The sequence below is a fragment of the Octodon degus genome, unplaced genomic scaffold (assembly GCF_000260255.1).
Source record: "Octodon degus isolate 3935 unplaced genomic scaffold, OctDeg1.0 scaffold00178, whole genome shotgun sequence".
In the NCBI taxonomy this organism is placed as follows: Eukaryota; Metazoa; Chordata; class Mammalia; order Rodentia; family Octodontidae; genus Octodon; species Octodon degus.
In genome coordinates this window covers 3,602,078-3,619,344 of record NW_004524754.1, presented here as the reverse complement: position 1 = coordinate 3,619,344, position 17,267 = coordinate 3,602,078, and the positions used below count along the sequence as shown (strand labels likewise).

The window sequence follows — 17,267 nt, the reverse complement described above, 5'->3', positions numbered from 1 at the left end:
TACACTGTATTCTTTAAAAAATGGAAAAAAAAAATGTTGAGAAGGTTGGGAATTTCTGGACCATGAGGTATACATCCAAGAGAAAAATAATTATGGAGTATCAAGCAATTCCCCAGTGTGTCCACCAGAGGGACATAAAGGAAAGTTGGAAAAAGTGACTATACTTTCTGCTAAATCTGCAGGATTCATACTTGACTATTCATACTCAAGACCAAGGAGAGACCAAGGAGCCAACTGTTACCATGTCCTTGTGGAGAGGCCCTGCACAAGATCCTGGGATACAGGTGGAAGGACAGAGACATCTCAGGTCCTCTCTGGGAAGATGCCACAGTATCAGCCCCAGAGCTGTAGCATGCCCATCTCCAAGGAGCAGACCTACGTGCCACTCCTGTGATGTTCATGGAGGATGCCTGGATACCTGGGTGGGTGCCTTGAACAGAAGCCTTCCATGGGCAACTCCACGGTTACCTGCTGCCTCTTTACCAGCAGCCCCTGCTCCCCAGCAGCAGTGATGCACCTCATCTGACTCTGATCCCTATCCTCAGTAATGAAAATCAGACACTGTACCCCACTCTGTCTGCAGATGACACAACAGGGCAAGTCTGGAACTGGGAATCCCTTCCTTTCCCCGGCCAAGGTAGTGAGAGTAAAATATGAAAAATTTTAAAAAGTAATATATGATCAAAAATAAGTAGAAGCCCAGAATTTAAGGTTAGTAAAAAAACTGAAGACATATATTTTTAAAAATAAAACAAGCAAATGGCTGCAGCTCAATTAACTTCAGTTGCTCATAAGGCTGAGGCAGAAAAATTGCAAGTTTGAGACCAACCCGGGGAACTCAGTGAGAAAAGAAAATGAAAACGGCTGAGTAAGAATAGCTCTGTGGTAGAGCATCTGCCTGACATTAGTGATTCAAACCCCAGTACCACAAGAGAAAAGAAAGAAAATACATAGAAAGCAATATACAGGGAGACGCTCCCTCACAGCCTAGTCCTTGCTCTGTTCAGTGCTCACTTTCTGCGCAAACTCCAGGCAATCACTGTCTTTAGTCTCTCAGATAGTCTTTCAGAACTCTAATCAGCAACAGCCAAGTTTTTTCCCACGCAAACAGAAGCACAAAGCACTCATTTTTGGACTCTTTTTTTCACTTCATGCATTATCAATATTCTTCAACATCAGTACACAGAGAGCCAACAAGAGAACCTGGTATACAGCAGACATTTAACAAATACTGGCTGACTAGATACAGGCGTTCTTACAGATGGCTAGAATCTGCTGTATAGGTTTGCCATGATTGACTCAACCAGACCCCTACTGATGTACTTGACCTTATCTTCAACTTTTTGCTACTCTATTAACAAGCTACAAAGAGCAAATTTGTTTGTCATTTTAGATGTCCACTAGTGTACCTGCAGAACAGTATTTTTGAAATGAAATTTCTGTATTAAAGTATATATTTATTCACTATTTTTGACAAATAACTGCCCTAATGCCATTTTTGAAGGTTATTCTTAATGTTTTCACAAAGGTTGAGAATGCCTATTTTCCAACAACCTCTCCCAAAAGGTGTTATTAAACTTCTGAATTTTTCTCAACTTGATAACAAAAATGATTCTAACTTGTATCTTTCATTATGAATGTGGTTATATGAAATTTTTAGTCGATCTTGATCTTAGAAAGTTCTAGAACTCAAATACTATAGGAATTATTCAACTATAATAAATTTTTTCTCTAATTTTCTTCTTACTTTGCTTTAAATATCATTTAGCTATAATAATTCTTTTTTTAATTTAATAGGCATGGTAGTGCATACCTGTCTGGGAGGTTGAGATCAGAGGATCAAAAGCTCTAGTTCTGTTTCTGTAGCTTAGCAGGACCTTGTCTCAAAATTTAAAAACAAAAAAATTTTAAAAAACACTAAAAATAATAAGTGTTGGGGTTTGGTTAATGTGAGGCTACTGTTAAATTCCCAGGACCATACAAAAAACATGTGTCCATGGCCTTCCTTTGCTGCTTTACAATAAAAACACCCCTGGTGTGTGGAGCTGTCAGTCAACACCCATCATGTTCCCTCAGTATACCCACATTTCTGTATCAGTACCCAGTGACCTCCTCACTCCAGTGTTCCTCTAACTATTCCTCTCCTTTTATGTTTCTCTTGCTTGCTGTTTTAATTGTGCTCCACTCCTGCCTTTGTTCTATGATTTGTATAGTCTAGGAGGAAAAAGCGCTTGCCTCAACTTGTACTTCCTCCCCAACCAAAGGATTAGCAGACATAGCAACACACAATTACAGCAATATTTGCTATCTTTTTTTATCTCATTTTTCTCCCACAACATACATTCTTTGAGGATACTGAATTTTTCTCAAGTTGATAACAAAAATGATTCTAATTTGTGTCTTTCATTATGAATGTGATTATATGAAATTTTTTGAATTATGAATGTGGTTATATGAAATTATGAATGTGGTTATATGAAATTCCTTTATTACATTCTTGTTCTGATGTAACTATTAAGAAAATATTCTCTATAGTCTATGTAAGTAGTACAGCGTTAATTGTGTAAGTACTCGAACATTTTAAATCTTGATGTTATAATAAAAGCCAAAAATCTTGAGATACAAACTGATAAAAACTTAAGCTATTTAGTTCTTTATTCTAGTTTTTAAAATTTCTTTATTTTTCTCTAATCCTTTCAAAAGATCTCCTTGGGAGGAGTAAAAGGCCCTATTCACAATTCACATGCTACTTTTTTTCAGTTTCATTTTAAATTCAGCAAAAAGGATTTTTTTAATGTTTGAATCATTCCAGAAAATTGGAGACATGCTGTAATACTTTCCCCTTTAATCCTACTCACATGAATAACAAATATTTACTCTCTTCTGGCATTTCCAACCTCTTTCAGACCGTATCAGTCCAGAAAGAGCAAAAAATGGAACATACCATCCGGATCTAGGAAACATAGAACTGTCCGATGTGTAACCATCTGCCTAAGGCCTCCCTCAATCCCTCAGGATGAAATTACTAGCAAGCCTGGCCACAGGGAATCAGTAGAGGTACAGACAAAATGGGTTCTTATGTAAGATTTATGGCCCGAATAATGTGATGACCTCTGAGAGTATTTCCAGTGAAATTCAAACTTACCTCAGTGGTTTAAATGTTTATAATAGGGGCCATAAAACATTTTATAACTGTCATGAACAACACTGTTCTACAGAACTGAAAAACAGAAATATACAAGAAAAAAGGTGGAAAATAGCAAGAAAGAAAACAATAATAAAATATAATAATTTCTTGTTTTATCTACAAATGAGATTTAATATTTAAAAGATCAATTTTAAGATCATTACATGACCTACTAAAGTATCCGTCTGTTTTTCTATTACACAGAAAGAAAGAGAGGGGAGAGGATAACCCATTCTTTCTGCAGTTTTCCTCTGTACAATACCTGAAAGCAGTGATAGAAAAGGGAGCCCTTTTTATTAAGCGCTGTTTTCCAGTGGTGATATTCGTTTGCTTCATTTCTGTGTATAAAAACAAAGACATCACATCAGCCACAGAAATGTACTACCATGAAGTGTCATGAAGATGAGTAGCCACAGAGCCTGACGCTCAGGAGCACGGCGCTCCGGCAGTAACTGACAAGCACCATGCATGCATCAGGATACCTGACCACACAGCCACTGATCATGTGCTGGGGTGCTCAGGCGAGCACAGCATCAGTGCTTGCTCGGTCTTAGCTCACATACAAGATGCTACTCAGTATGCAGGGCCTGCTCCTTTCTGTGTACCACCGAAGTTAAATTGACACTAACATACAAGAGCTTTAATTTAGGAGGGTTAAAAGCACTAGACAGAGAAAACATAAAGTAAATCTTTTGTTACTAAGTAGAAAAATATATTTTCATTTCACCAAAAAATTTGGAAGTAATTATAAAAGATATGTTACCATTATAAAACTTGCACTCATAGAATTTCAAAAATTTATACATTCATGCCTTTCTTAAATTGTCTTTCTTAAATTATCTAAATTAAAAAAAAAAATAGAAAACCTGGAGAGGTCCATACATCTTCTCATAAAATATTCTAGTCATAAAAGATTAATTAATCCCATTACTACTTCTTATTTTATCCATGCCTCAGCCTGGGCAATATTTAGCAGGTCTATTTATCCATTCCCACACAGGTAAGCATCACACCCTCCTGTAAGTGTCTGCTTGACTGCTCTGTTCCAAAACGAAGGACAGACTCCCTGGGGCCAGGGCTACTGTCAAGTGCGCTTGCTTGCCTTCTCCATATTCTCCTTGACCAGGCACACACGGCGTGGCCACCTCAGTGCATGGACCACAATCTCAGCGCCATCTTTTTAGACCATTGTCGTTTCTGTTTTCTTTTCACCATTTTTACAGTGAAAACCTGAGCTGGGTAATGGCAGAAGGGCTGGGGCTAAAAACCTCAGAAACAGTATATGTTAAGTACTAGTGATTATACCTCCAAAACAGTATCATTATATAGTTGGGGGACTTGAGTTACTAGTCAACGGGACTATTTTCCTATTCTGTGATAAAAAATATATCTTAAAACCATTGAGCTTAACATCAGTATCTGTCTGAATATCAAATGCCTTAGATATTACATGGAACAGGTATTTTCCATCAATTGCTGATATGCTAAACTTTAAATTTGTACACACTGTGAAAAAAAAGACCATAATTTCTAATAGAATTCTTTTTTTTCCATAATTTTATTGAGAAACAAATAGCAATGAAACAGTTTCAAATCAAATTAGTAGGACAGTTTCAATAATTAATACATTACATATTGTTTTCTTAGTGGTTATTTGTTGTACAAGATGCAGACATGATATCCTGTTTACAAACACTATTAGAACAATTCCCTCTATTCAATGAATTAAGAGAATGTATCTAACAGAATTCACAGTATAGTTTACTAGTGAATATTCTTGGCAAAGATGTGGCTAACTAAATTTTCTGCCAAATGTGTTAACAAACTTCATCCTCTTCACAAAACCAGAAGCTTTTGTACATAATTCTACTTCAAGAACAGCTCTTGTATGCAAACCTAGAAATGTATCCCTGGTATCTGTCTCAACTGATGCAGAATCACAAGAGTTAGGATTCCTTCACCGGTAGCCTGTTCATAGCTGTTAGGACTAGTAAGACTCCAATAGTACTGATTTTTTAAACTCAATTTTATTGATATAGAAATAGCAGTGAGACAATTTCAAAACAGGTTAGTAGGACAGTTACAATAATTAATACATCACATATTATTGTCTTCATAGTAGTTACTCAGTACAAGATGCAGACATGATATCTTGTCTAAACACTATTAGTAAAAATCTTTCTTCTCACTGAACTAAGAGAAAGTAGCTGTATATCTATCCTATTTTGTATCTACAGATATCCCCTTTTTCGTTTAGTTATGTCAGAGATGGGTATTCCATTATCATTCAAATATTTTAGGTGCGTGAATTCAGCAAAATAATCCAGTATAGTCCAGTAGTCCATAATAGTAGTGGATTATCTGCAGAACTGATAATGTCAGAAGTTGTTGACTTGAGCCTTTGCAGCCCAAAAAATTAGAGAAAAAGAAGGGCTACAAGGATAACCAAATTTTGGCCCTAGCCCTTCAAGGTCAGTGAGGACTCAGGACCTAAGAGAACATGTACTGTAACATTCTGTAACTCAGTGGTGCCCAAGATTTTATGATCAAGGAGATTATGGGGCCACAGAGGAAAGTGATTGATGATGTAGAGTGTGCCTAAGGACAGTCATCTAGAGAGAAAACATTCTCTCAGGCTTTCACAGAGAGCAAATTGGTCAAGCACTGGCTGTGACTCATCCACATGGCTGACACTGACAAAGGATCTACAAACTGCGGTATAAAGTTTCAGGATAAATTCTAAGGGGATTTGATTGACCTTGTCAGAGACAAAAGTTACATTTTTTGTTATATAGGTCTTGCTTTATCTTGGTCTTAACCAGCCAGCAGAAAAGTATAAAAATGAGGTATAAAAAGTAAAGCCATATTAATATGCTGAGCTGTAAAAGGCTCATGTCAACAACTTCTGACATTGCCAGTTTTAACTTTTGATAATTTTTTTAAAAGCAAGAATTTCATGGGGCCGGGGAGAGGGCTCAGTGGAATAAGTGCTTCCTTGGCAAGCACAAGGGCCTGAGTTCAATCCCCAGTTCTGCCCCCCTCAAAAAAAAAAAAAAAAAGAAAGAAAGAAAGAAAGAAAAAAGAAAGAACTTTAGCAAGATAGTAATTATAAGTCACTTGGGTACATCAACTTCCTGGCCCAAGCCCCTACACCAGCTCTGGTCAAGGCTCATCCTTGGCAGTTTGGTAAGCTTCCATGTCCCCTGTACAACACACTATGACTAGAGTCAGAAAGATATAACTCATAGAAACTGGGAAGTGAAAGCTAAAAGCCTCCCTGAGTGTATGCTTTGCTTGCTTCTGGCCAACAGATAGCAGGTGTTTGCTGCTTAAAACCTAAGGGTGAATCAAATGGGCTTCTCATGATAACTAAAAGCACTCCATGAACAAGGGTAAAAAGTCAAAGTGAAGTTAATTTTCAGATTGGCTGGATAACCTATGAAAGAACCAATAATACTAAAAAGTGGCAGACAGAGCTGGGTATGGTGGTGCATATATACCATCCCAGCACTCTTGGCAGCTGAGGGAGAAGGATCACAAGTATGAGCCAAACCTGAGCAATTTAGTAAAATTTATGTCTCGAAAAAACACCAAATGACTAGGATACAGCTCAGTGCAAAAGTCCTGTGTTCAGCACCCCAATACTGCAAAACAAAACAAAAAACGCAATTTGGCAAAAATACCAAGAGAAGGGTCACTAGGCTACCTTTTGGTTTTGAAACTAGTATCAGTTATCTATTAACATTGTCATTTAACATCTATTTGTATTTTAAAGTAAAAGAATTCCTAACTGTTTCAAATCTGTTTTCAGAACGATGAGAATCTATTTACTATTTTCAGAATGACAAGAGCTACAAGCTGGTTGTGGTGGCATGAACCCGTAAACCCAGCTACTTGGGAGGCTACAGCCAGCTAGGTAACTTATCAAGACCCTGTCTCATACACACAAAAAAAGCTATAAAATGTTTTGTATTCCTTAAAAGATAATACAGGAACTCAAAATATGATGCTATCCATGTATATTTTATATAAGCATATAGAGAAGCCTTTATAAAAGGCAACATTGCTCAAGATTTCAAACCTTGAATTTTTATAGAGCTACTTTTGTGTGTAACAAAAAGGATTTACTTTGCTGTTTGAAAACATATCAACTAATCCTGATCTTCAGAGCTGCAGATTGCACTGTATCAGAATACTAAAAGCACACAACTATTAGGCAAAAAACATACCTGCGAAGTCTATCTTGTAGCTGAATTTGGAAGTGGTAAAAGAAATGGAGCCGTAAGGGTTTGTTTTGAAGCTTTTCTCGATATCTTCACTGCTGACTGAACACTGAATGTTGGCATCCGGCTTTAAGACAGACCAGAGAGTTTTGTTTACCAGCTGCTCATGCCAGTGAGGTGGCCACAAAGTGGTGTTGGAAGAGTGAGGAAACTTAGAGAAGCTATTCTAGCTCCCAACACACAGAAGACCCATGCTACAGCAGCACACTGCAAGTAGTTTATGGACTTAAAGAAAAAGAAAAACTGCTACGGTTGGTCCCCTTCAAAAACTGGTGACAATGACTTCTGACAAACTGTTACAATTTTTACAAAATTATTTTAATACTTATAGTAAGTGGATCAAGTTAAATCCTTTTTAAAACCTTGGCATGGTTAAAAGAAAGATACAGACTTCTGAGGATCTCAGTTTATTTCCCTCCGTGATCTTAAACAAATGAGCTTTTCTGAGTTTTACTTTCTTCAACAGCCTCAACATCTGGGAGAGTTTGCGAGAATAAGAAAGAAAACATGGCATTTAGGAGAGACTTAATATGGTCTTGCTGCTCCCTTTCTCTCTTCAACTATCAGTTCAAACTTGGAGTTTCTCAAAAGTAAATTGAGCTGACCTCACATAACACTGGCCCTCTGTTACAGCAACACACGCTGTCTCTTCTAAATAAATCACTGTGGAAATTTGTAGAAAAATGAAAGAACTGGGAGAATTTTGAACTTTTCTGCTAGTTAAGATGTTTATTTCTTCAAGTTTTGATGTAAGTCCTGCAGTCACTCTTTATAACTCAGTGAGATGGTGCTACATGAAGCTAAGCCCCTTCTACTCCATGCAAGAGAGTGGTACCTGAAACATGTGCCACTTCCCACACTCCGCAAGGTAGAACCAGCCCCACTGCGTATCTGATGTATCCATGTCATCCACTCCAGTGTCCGTGGTTTGGGATATAAATTCTTCTGCTCTGTGAAACATCTCCTGAAAATCCAGAAGAGATGGAGGAAGAAGTGATTTTATCAACAATCAATGTACTACTTTTTATGGCACATTATACTTATTTACAGTGAGTTCTATCCCAATGCCTTTCCCACAGTGACACACTTTAAAAATAGCACTCCAGGGCTGGAAAGATAGCTCGGCAGTCTAAGCACCTGCCTGGCAAGTACAAGGACCTGGGTTCGATCCCTAGTACTGTATGCTGTGCCTCTGTTCCAGGTGTGCTGTGTCGGCCACTAAAACCAGGCATGGTGGCACACATCTGTAATCCCAGTGCTGGGGAGGCTGAGATGGAGGATCAGTACAAGTCTGAGCTGTGTACTGAGATCCTATACCAAATGAATAAATATTTAGAAGTAAATAAAAATAAAAATAGCATTCTATCTTGCATACTGGCACTGAAGATAAACATTTTTAAATTTTGAACACTATTGCTTAACAAACCAGGCAAATAATAATCACTTTAAGTAGCATGTATCTGATCTCACAGAGCCCTTTTATTTTTTTTTTTAATTTTTTATTTATTTTAACAGTGTGTGTGTGTGTGTGTGTGTGTGTGGCCAGCTCAGCCCACCAGGGGGCGCGGCCGGCTGGCATGTGGTGCTGGGGGATCGAACCTGTGCTTTGCCAAGCTTGTTCCAAGTAGGTGCTCTAGACCACTGAGCCATCTCTCCAGCCCCATAGAGCCCTTTTAATAATCATAAGTCATTCAGATTTTCAGTACAACTGCAAAATTTTTTTTTTTTACCCTAAGTTCATGTATTCATTCAAAATAATCTAAGCCATCATACCTATTTAAGGCCAAATGCATCAGATTTTTATTTAAATATCATTATTTCACCTAATGAAACGTGGTATTTCTAGTAAGTGGTATCCAGCACAAAAGAAGTTTATGAAATTCAGAAACAGTAAGATCTAATTTTAATAAAAATATATGTATACTTACCCACACAAATGTATTGTGTATATACATAAGTATGATATGTATATGCTCATGAACACAGAAAGTCTGGGTATGTACCTCAACTTGCCATAGTGTCTCCAAGTTTTAAGATGATAAAACAGTAATAATAAAAATAACAACAGCTAACTATTATATGGCTCTTTGCCAAAGTGTTGTTGGAAGAACTATACAGACAACTCATCTACATCTAACAATAACCTATACAAGTATAAAGGAAGAAACTGAGACAGAAAGGGTATATGATAGGAAAGGAAAGTCAAGATTCAAACTCAGGAAGTCTGAACTCAAGGTCTGTGTACTTATCTACCCTATTAAGTGGTCCTGTACCTATCAATAACTATACTAATTAGTTAGTAAAATAGTGGTAACTATGCTAACTAATTAACTTACATACAGATTATCATTGAAAAGTTTTAAACATTCTTGGATGGATATTGGGATGATGAAGTCAATACAAATGGGACAAAAAGAGGTCAGTCAAAGAAGATTAAACCTTATCTAGAATCAGGTTTCTTTCTTACCCTCACTCTTTAAGAGTTTTTAATTATTGACTTAAATTTGCATAACTAATGTACAAAAACGTTGTGGGGGGAAAAGAAAACATTCAAGATAAAGCTAAAGAGTTGTCTGACCACCACTTCTACTCCTGCATCTTTTCAACTTCTCCAGGCTGATCAGTGCTACCAATGTACCATGTACCATTCAGATCTGTCTGTAATTACACACACACACACACACACACATACACACACACACACACGTAAGTACAGTTATTGGTAACTTGTTACAAATAAGATCTTACCTATCTTTGATTTTTTTTAAACAGAGAATGCATACTACTACATAAATTGAAGGATATTTGGTTCTACTTTCATTACATGTCTGCCATTTTAAAATGTATGGAATCCAGGGTAAGGTTCAATTATTTTGTCTTGACTTTAGACCACTGTTTCTTCTGCACAAAGTAGCAGACAAAAGGCTCCTCTCTCTTTAGGTGACTGTTATGACAATAATAATATAAGGCAGTAAATACCAAGCACAAGCGCTGGCCAAATAGCTCAGAGGATTAAAGTGCCTGCTTAGGCAGACCCAGGGGCCAGGAGTTCGATCCCCTGGCCTGCCGTGCTGGCCCTGCCCTTGTGGCGCTCTGAGATGGCACTGGCTTTGACACTGGGTGTGGTGGCACACACCTGTAATCCCAGCACTTAGTAAGCTGTAAAGAGGAGGATTACTATGAGTCCGATCTACACAGTGAGACCCTGTCCACCCTGTCCTAAATACAAAAAAAAAAAAAAAAAAAAATTCCAAGCACAATACCAACTTCACTGAAGGGAGCTTGTTATTTTTGACTTTTTATTCATGTTTGGAAACTTTCTCCAAGGAATGGTTTAGAACTGTTCCAACTTTTTATTGCTTCACGTTTTAAGGTTTATTAACCACTAAGAAATGAGAAACAGAACACTCGAGGATCAAGAACCTCAGGATCAGAATCCACTATTTATAGTACACCTATATTAATCAGAAAATAAATACAATGATTTAAAAGCTAAGAGCAGCTGTCTGACTATTCAAAACTGCTTGCTCCTTTTATTACTGTTCACATCATTTAACCACTGCACTATGAAAGAGAAAGAAATCAAGAATGACCTATGTTTAGTTTTTCTCCTATAAATGATCAGAACAATTTGGAATGATGAACTAGAAGCTAATAGTTAAGATAAATATTTGGCTAATGTACCCTACCTTTTCTCTATTAGAAAAGGGAACAGAAAATAGAAAAGTATCCTTCACATGGCATACAGTGCAATATGTGAGCTCTGCTGTGAGCTACAATCTCACATTAGGTTAGGTTACAAGTGAATGTGATTGAATAAGCCCGCATGGTGACATGACTCAGCTCTTAGGAGGCTGAGTTGGAAGATGGCTTTAGAGCAGGACTTTGAGCCAGTCAGAGAGAGAGAGAGAGAGAGAGAGAGAGAGAGAGAGACAGACAGACAGACAGACAGACAGACAGACAGACACAGAGATAGACTGAGAGAGACTGAAACAGACAGAGATACAGAAAGACAGAGACAGAGAGACAAAAATACAGAGAAAAGAGAGACAGAGAGGGGCAGAGACAGATACAGAGAGACAGACAGACAGAGACAAAGATACAAACAGAGTGACAGACCAAAGACGGAGACAGAGACACAAACACAGAGACACAAGAGACAAGAGAGAGATAGAGACAGAGACAGAGAAGGCAAGGAAGAAGGGAGGGAGAGAAAGAGAGAAGGAATCCTTTTAGAACTCCACATCATAAACACTTATCTGGTATCTATCACCAGAGGACAGCACTGTAAACAGGTATCATCATAGTGATAAATTCTTAAAACATTTTTCATAAAATCATTTGTTAGTTTATGCTATTTTTCCCTCCACAACTCAATGTACAAGAAAGAAAAGTCATTACTTTCTAATTAAAGTCAGGAAAACAAGAAAGCAGAGAATGTTATTTTGTCTAGAATCACACAGTCTAGAGGTTAAAAACACCCAAAGACTCCTGAGCCTCAGTTCTTCCCCAAGTTACTACACCCACTCATTCTCTCCTCAGTAGCCAATGCATAAATGCACCAGCTTTCTTTCAAAGCAGTCACATCGTAAGATAAATCGTTAATTTTTTTTCTGTCTTTTTGACATTGGTCTCATTCTGTAGTTCAGGCTAGCCTTGACTCACTTTGTAGCCCAGGCTAGTTTCAAACTCAGAATGATCCTCCTGCTTCAACCTCCCAAGTGTTGGGATTACAGGCATGCTCCACCATGCTTGGCACAATTTTCTATAGTAAGTTTTCTCGCCAAAGAAATGTTATTTTGAATAATTAGTCTCAAAGAAAACTCGGGTTTAAACTACTAAATTTAAGATGCTGTAACCATAGTAATAGTGGTTCTAGTCAGAGGACATGTATAGGTAATAAAAGAACATGAGTACATTATCAGTCAAACAGCAGAAACTTAATAAATGTTACATAAATTAATCAGTTCAGTCACAATGCCATATTCTGCCTGCTTCTCCTGTTTTTAATTGGAAGATGATACTTTCTGTATAGGTCATAAAGAGAAAAGAGGCAGACTAAGGTGGCAAAACATTTTGTAAATTTTTTTTTTTTTTTTTTTTTTGCGGAACCGGGGATTGAACTCAGGCCCTTGCACTTGCCAGGCAAGCACTTATTCTACTGAGCTAACTCCCCGGCCCCTATTTTGTAAATTTTTAAATGCAGTGGGTGTGTTGGTGGAACAATGCTTTCTTAGTATCCTTTTTTTTTTTTTTTTTTAAATGTATTCAGTACAGGATCTCACTACACAGCCCGACTCACAGTGAGCCTTCTTTTTAAAGCCTCCCCAGTGCTGGAATTATAGGCATGCACCACCACACTTGGTATCAGTGGTGGCTCAGTGCACCCAGGCACAGGGCCAGACAGGCATGTGGTGCCAGGGGTCAAGCCCCAATCCCTGCACTTGCCTAAGCAGGTGCTTAAGTGCTTAGTCCGCTAAGCTATCTCGCTGACCCTAGAATAATGCTTTCTATTCCAAGGAGAATCTTTCTGATACAGCCTGGAAATAGTCAATCTGAATTACTGCATTGAAAAACTATGTGAAAAATAAGTTTAGAGTCAAAGTCCTGGTCTATATATAGAAATAATGCTATTTAGACTGATTACACGTTTCCTGAGAAACTTTTTATAACAAAGCATAAGTTAATTTGTTAGTAGAAGTGTAACACCTTGAGGAAATACTTGGTAATGAAAACATCCTCGCCTCTCTATAATCAAGACACAAAACTTAGTATGAAAAGCTGCAAAATGGGGCAGAACTTCTGGAATGCCAGAATAAGGAGCATTCCAGAAATGGAACAATGCTTTCTTAGTATCCTTTTTTTTTTTTTTTTTTTTTTTTTAATGTATTCAGTACAGGATCTCACTACATAGCCTGACTCATAGTGAGCCTCCTTTTTAAAGCCTCCCCAGTGCTGGAATTATAGGCATGCACACCACACTTGGTATCAGTGGTGGCTCAGTAGGGTAGTGCCCCTACCCTGTGCAAACCTACTTCCTAACTGGTGAAAATCTTTTTTAAAACAAACATTTAAAGTCTCTAGAAACTGTGCATTTACAGGTCATAGAAAATGGAGAAGCATCCATTCAAGAAACTTTGCTAATTACTAGAAACTTTGCTCTTCCACCCAAGTTATGACCTGCACCACTTCTTCCATTCCATCGCCTCCAGCCACCAATGTAGCACCCCTGCTAAGTGCAGCCGAACAGCCTGGTTCCCTCACCCTCTAACCCTCAGACTCTTGGCTAGCTCACAGACTTAGGGGAATAACAGGCAGTGGCATTTCTCACCCCCTTCAACTCAGAGGTGCAGAAGCTCCATTCTGGACCAGCAACACAGAGCAGTTTCCCTTCCCTTCTGTCCCCAGTACCTCCCTCAAACAGTGGAAAGTCTACTTCAAATGGGGCAGGCTGGGAATACCATGCCCTGATTGCCACCAATTATACAAATAGTCCCCAGAGACCAATCACAACATACTAACCACAGATAAAGACACAATGCTCAGCTAAGACCTGCCCAGCACATAACCTTCCAACTCACTGCTCTCTGAGCCTCTTTTCTCTCCTTACAAAAAGCCCTTGGGCATACAGTTAAGTTCTCCTCATATGGTCTTTTTTTTTTTTTTTTTTGTGGGATGTGGGTGTAACTCAGGTGTGAGACACTCACTTGTCCATCTTAAGGTGCTGGCCTGTAATGGTAGATACATTTTGCCACTTGAGAAGTTTAGAAGCCTAAGGAAGTCAGCAGTTCTACATCCTGGGGTACAGAGGACGCCACTCTTATTCCCTTGGATGTTTTTCAATGTATCACATTGTAAGTTTAAGCGACTCAGCAGGAGGCCAGGGTCCTCACTTTGTAAACACCCTCAGTGCATACAAAAGGAGGTCTCTGAGTTGGTATGAGCACTGCACCCCTGAAGGGCAGGTAGCCTGCACACACTATAAGGAAAGAAACAATCCCCACCCCACAGTTTTACTCTTGTTGCTTTTTTTTTTTAAATTTATTTATTTATTAATTTTTTTATGTATGTATGTATGTGTGTGTGTATGTGTGTGTGGCCAGCTCAGCCCACCAGGGGGCGGGGCAGGCTGGCATGTGGTGCTGGGGGATCGAACCGTGGTCCCTGGGCTTTGCTGAGCTTGTTCTAAGTAGGTGCTTTAGACCACTCTTGTTGCTTTTGCAGCCATCTGCTGCCGTGAACTGCTGCCCCTGTGCCGGCCAACCAGTCTTGGAGCCAGCTGATTATTGGCTGAAACCTCTACCAACTGTGAACTAAACAAACCTTTCCTTCCTTAATTTTGGGTGTCAGGTATTCTGACTCAGGAAGGAGAGAAAAGTAGCTAAAGCATGGCCCTTGAGTAAGCCTGATTTTATTCCCACCAACTTTAAAAAAAAAAAAATTTAAAAACAAAATAGAAAAAAAGTATTAAAAACAATACAAATTTTAATTACACAAAGTAGTAGGAATTCAACAATAGTTGCTGTATTTCATGATGTTAACATTTAAACTAGTTGTTTAGGTTAACAGATATAAACCTGCAAAATTGCTTTAAAAAGCAAAACAAAACAACATCAAAAAGCTGTAAGAAATTTTTAAAAAGAAAGAATAAAAAGAAATTTTAAGCATTAATTGCTCCTTCCTTTTTTTTCTCCTTTCAAAAGACCAGCAGAAATAGGCAGTACAATTGTCAAAACTATCCTGCATATGTACATAACTATATCATTTTCCCTTTTCTCGTCCTTTTCCTCATCCCAGTTTTTCCTTCCTACTGAACACATTCTTTCCCCTTCACAGTACCTACCGTACCTTTCAGATTTTATTTACTCTTTCAGATTCTCACACTAGCATGACAATATGATGTCTGTACATTTGCACATGCGAGTTTGATTTATTTAACTTACCAAAATAGTCTCTAGTTGCATCCATTTATCCATAAAGGCCTCAAATTTATTTTTTTTTATAGCTGAGTAATACTCTATTGTGTAAAAATACATCTTTTTTACCCATTCCTCAGTTGATGGGCATTTGGGTTGTCTCCAAGATTAGCTATGACAGACTGTGCTCTGTCAACCTGGGTGCACAACCATCGCTTCTTCCCACCAACCTTTGTCTTTGGAGTGTTGGTCTCAAGCAGTAAGTAGGACTCAAGCAGCTAGTAGATGGATTTGGGTCAAGCAATAATATAGGTTATTACAATGAGCCAAATGAAATTCTGAAACTGAAAAATACAGTAGCCAAAATGAGTAATTCACCAGACAGGCTCGAAACTAGATTTAAGCAACAAACTTAAGGCAACAGGCATATATATTCTGAGAAAATGTGTCTCAGGTGGTTTTATTATAGTGAGACCATCACAGATGCACACAAGGTCTACGTGGTACAGGTCAACCCCTCGCTGTAGCCTTGATGTAATAAGGATACACCCAAAGCATGAGATCTATGAGATTGCTGCTGGTATACGACAGAACACTGTTCCACAGTAAAGTTATTTTAAAGCTAGGAGTACACTCTAAACTAATGATAAAAATATAGCTAGCATCTATTACCTAAGAGAGCCACAGTCACTACTGAGTGTTACACACTACACACAATATTGCGTGTGCTATACTTTGGTATGACTGGTCATTTGAAGCTGGTGTGTTTACAGCCAAGTTACCACAAACACACTAGCAATATGTTGTGCTGTGATGTGACAATGGCAACAATGTCACTAAGTAAAATTTTTCAGAGCCACTGCAATCTTATCAGACCATTATCATGGTATGGTCCCCTGCTGGCGGAAACACTATGTGGCACATGACTGCAACATGCAGACACTGCCAGAAAGAAGAGCCCAGAAAGAGAAAAACTTGTATAAATATTTTAATATTAAATTTATTGAGAAATCACAAGATTAATGTAAGTTGCCTTTGGCCTGTACAATTGCAAGAGATGCTCAAACTGGTGGTCACTAGCTTCCAGATATTTACTGCTGAAATGCACTGCTGACGTAAGTATACATTTTTTTGAGGAGTCTGTACATAGCAGTGAGAATGGAAAAGGTAGAGAGGGAATGAGGCACCCATGAGAGGGTAAAGTTCTTACATTTCACTGAAACTAAGTCAGAAGTACATCCTGCTTTGTAAGTTAATGTGTATATGTTAAGCCCTTGAGCAGTGACAGTGAACTTTTCAGAGCTTTTTTTTTTTCCAGAGCTATTAATGATATAAACAGCACAGTGGAGCGTGCATGCCATGTTTGCCACCATTACCCTAAAGCAACCACTTAGCATATGCATTCCAAGCAGTAATTTAAAAATTAATAAGAGGAGCTTATTAATGGTGCTGAGTATGGTGGCACATACCTATAATCCCAGCACTCTAGGAGACTGAGACAGAAGGATCACAGGTTTGAACTTAGTCTGAGCAACCCGGTGACTTAACAACACCCTGTCTAAAAAAGAAAACTTGGTATGTGTGTGGGGATGGGGGGTAGGGGGATGTGAGAAGGTAGCTCAGTGTGAGGCTCCTGAGTTCAATCTCCAGTAACTCAAGTAACAGTAATAGAATCAAAATGTTATACTAGAAAATATTCACTTAAGTAAGGTAATATAGTAGAAATGGAGGAACATAAAAATCTAGAAAAAAAAAGTGTGTGGGACAGCTTCCGGCTACCCTGCACTGGTGGGACCTACAGGTCCCAGCCCAGGTGCAGTGTGGGTAAGACTCTCTTCCACCCACTTGGGATGCCCCTCACCACTCCGCAGCACCTCCCCC

At 38.4% G+C, this 17,267-nt stretch overlaps 1 protein-coding gene across 7 annotated transcripts in view; it reads right to left on the bottom strand.

The window, feature by feature from the left end:
• The window catches only part of Parp11 (poly(ADP-ribose) polymerase family member 11), a 66,814-nt gene that overhangs the window by 13,388 nt on the left and 36,159 nt on the right, over positions 1 to 17,267 (bottom strand). For 6 of the 7 annotated variants that reach the window (XM_012517440.2, XM_023703722.1, XM_023703723.1 and 3 more), the window contains 3 exons: positions 8,306 to 8,434; positions 7,417 to 7,537; positions 3,450 to 3,525 (listed from right to left, as the gene is read on the bottom strand). In XM_012517440.2, the coding sequence (XP_012372894.1) occupies positions 3,450 to 3,525; positions 7,417 to 7,537; positions 8,306 to 8,431 (323 nt within the window). In that variant the 5' untranslated portion in view covers positions 8,432 to 8,434. The remainder of the gene's footprint in view (positions 1 to 3,449; positions 3,526 to 7,416; positions 7,538 to 8,305; positions 8,435 to 17,267) is intronic. The other variant, XM_023703726.1, reaches the window with a different exon arrangement.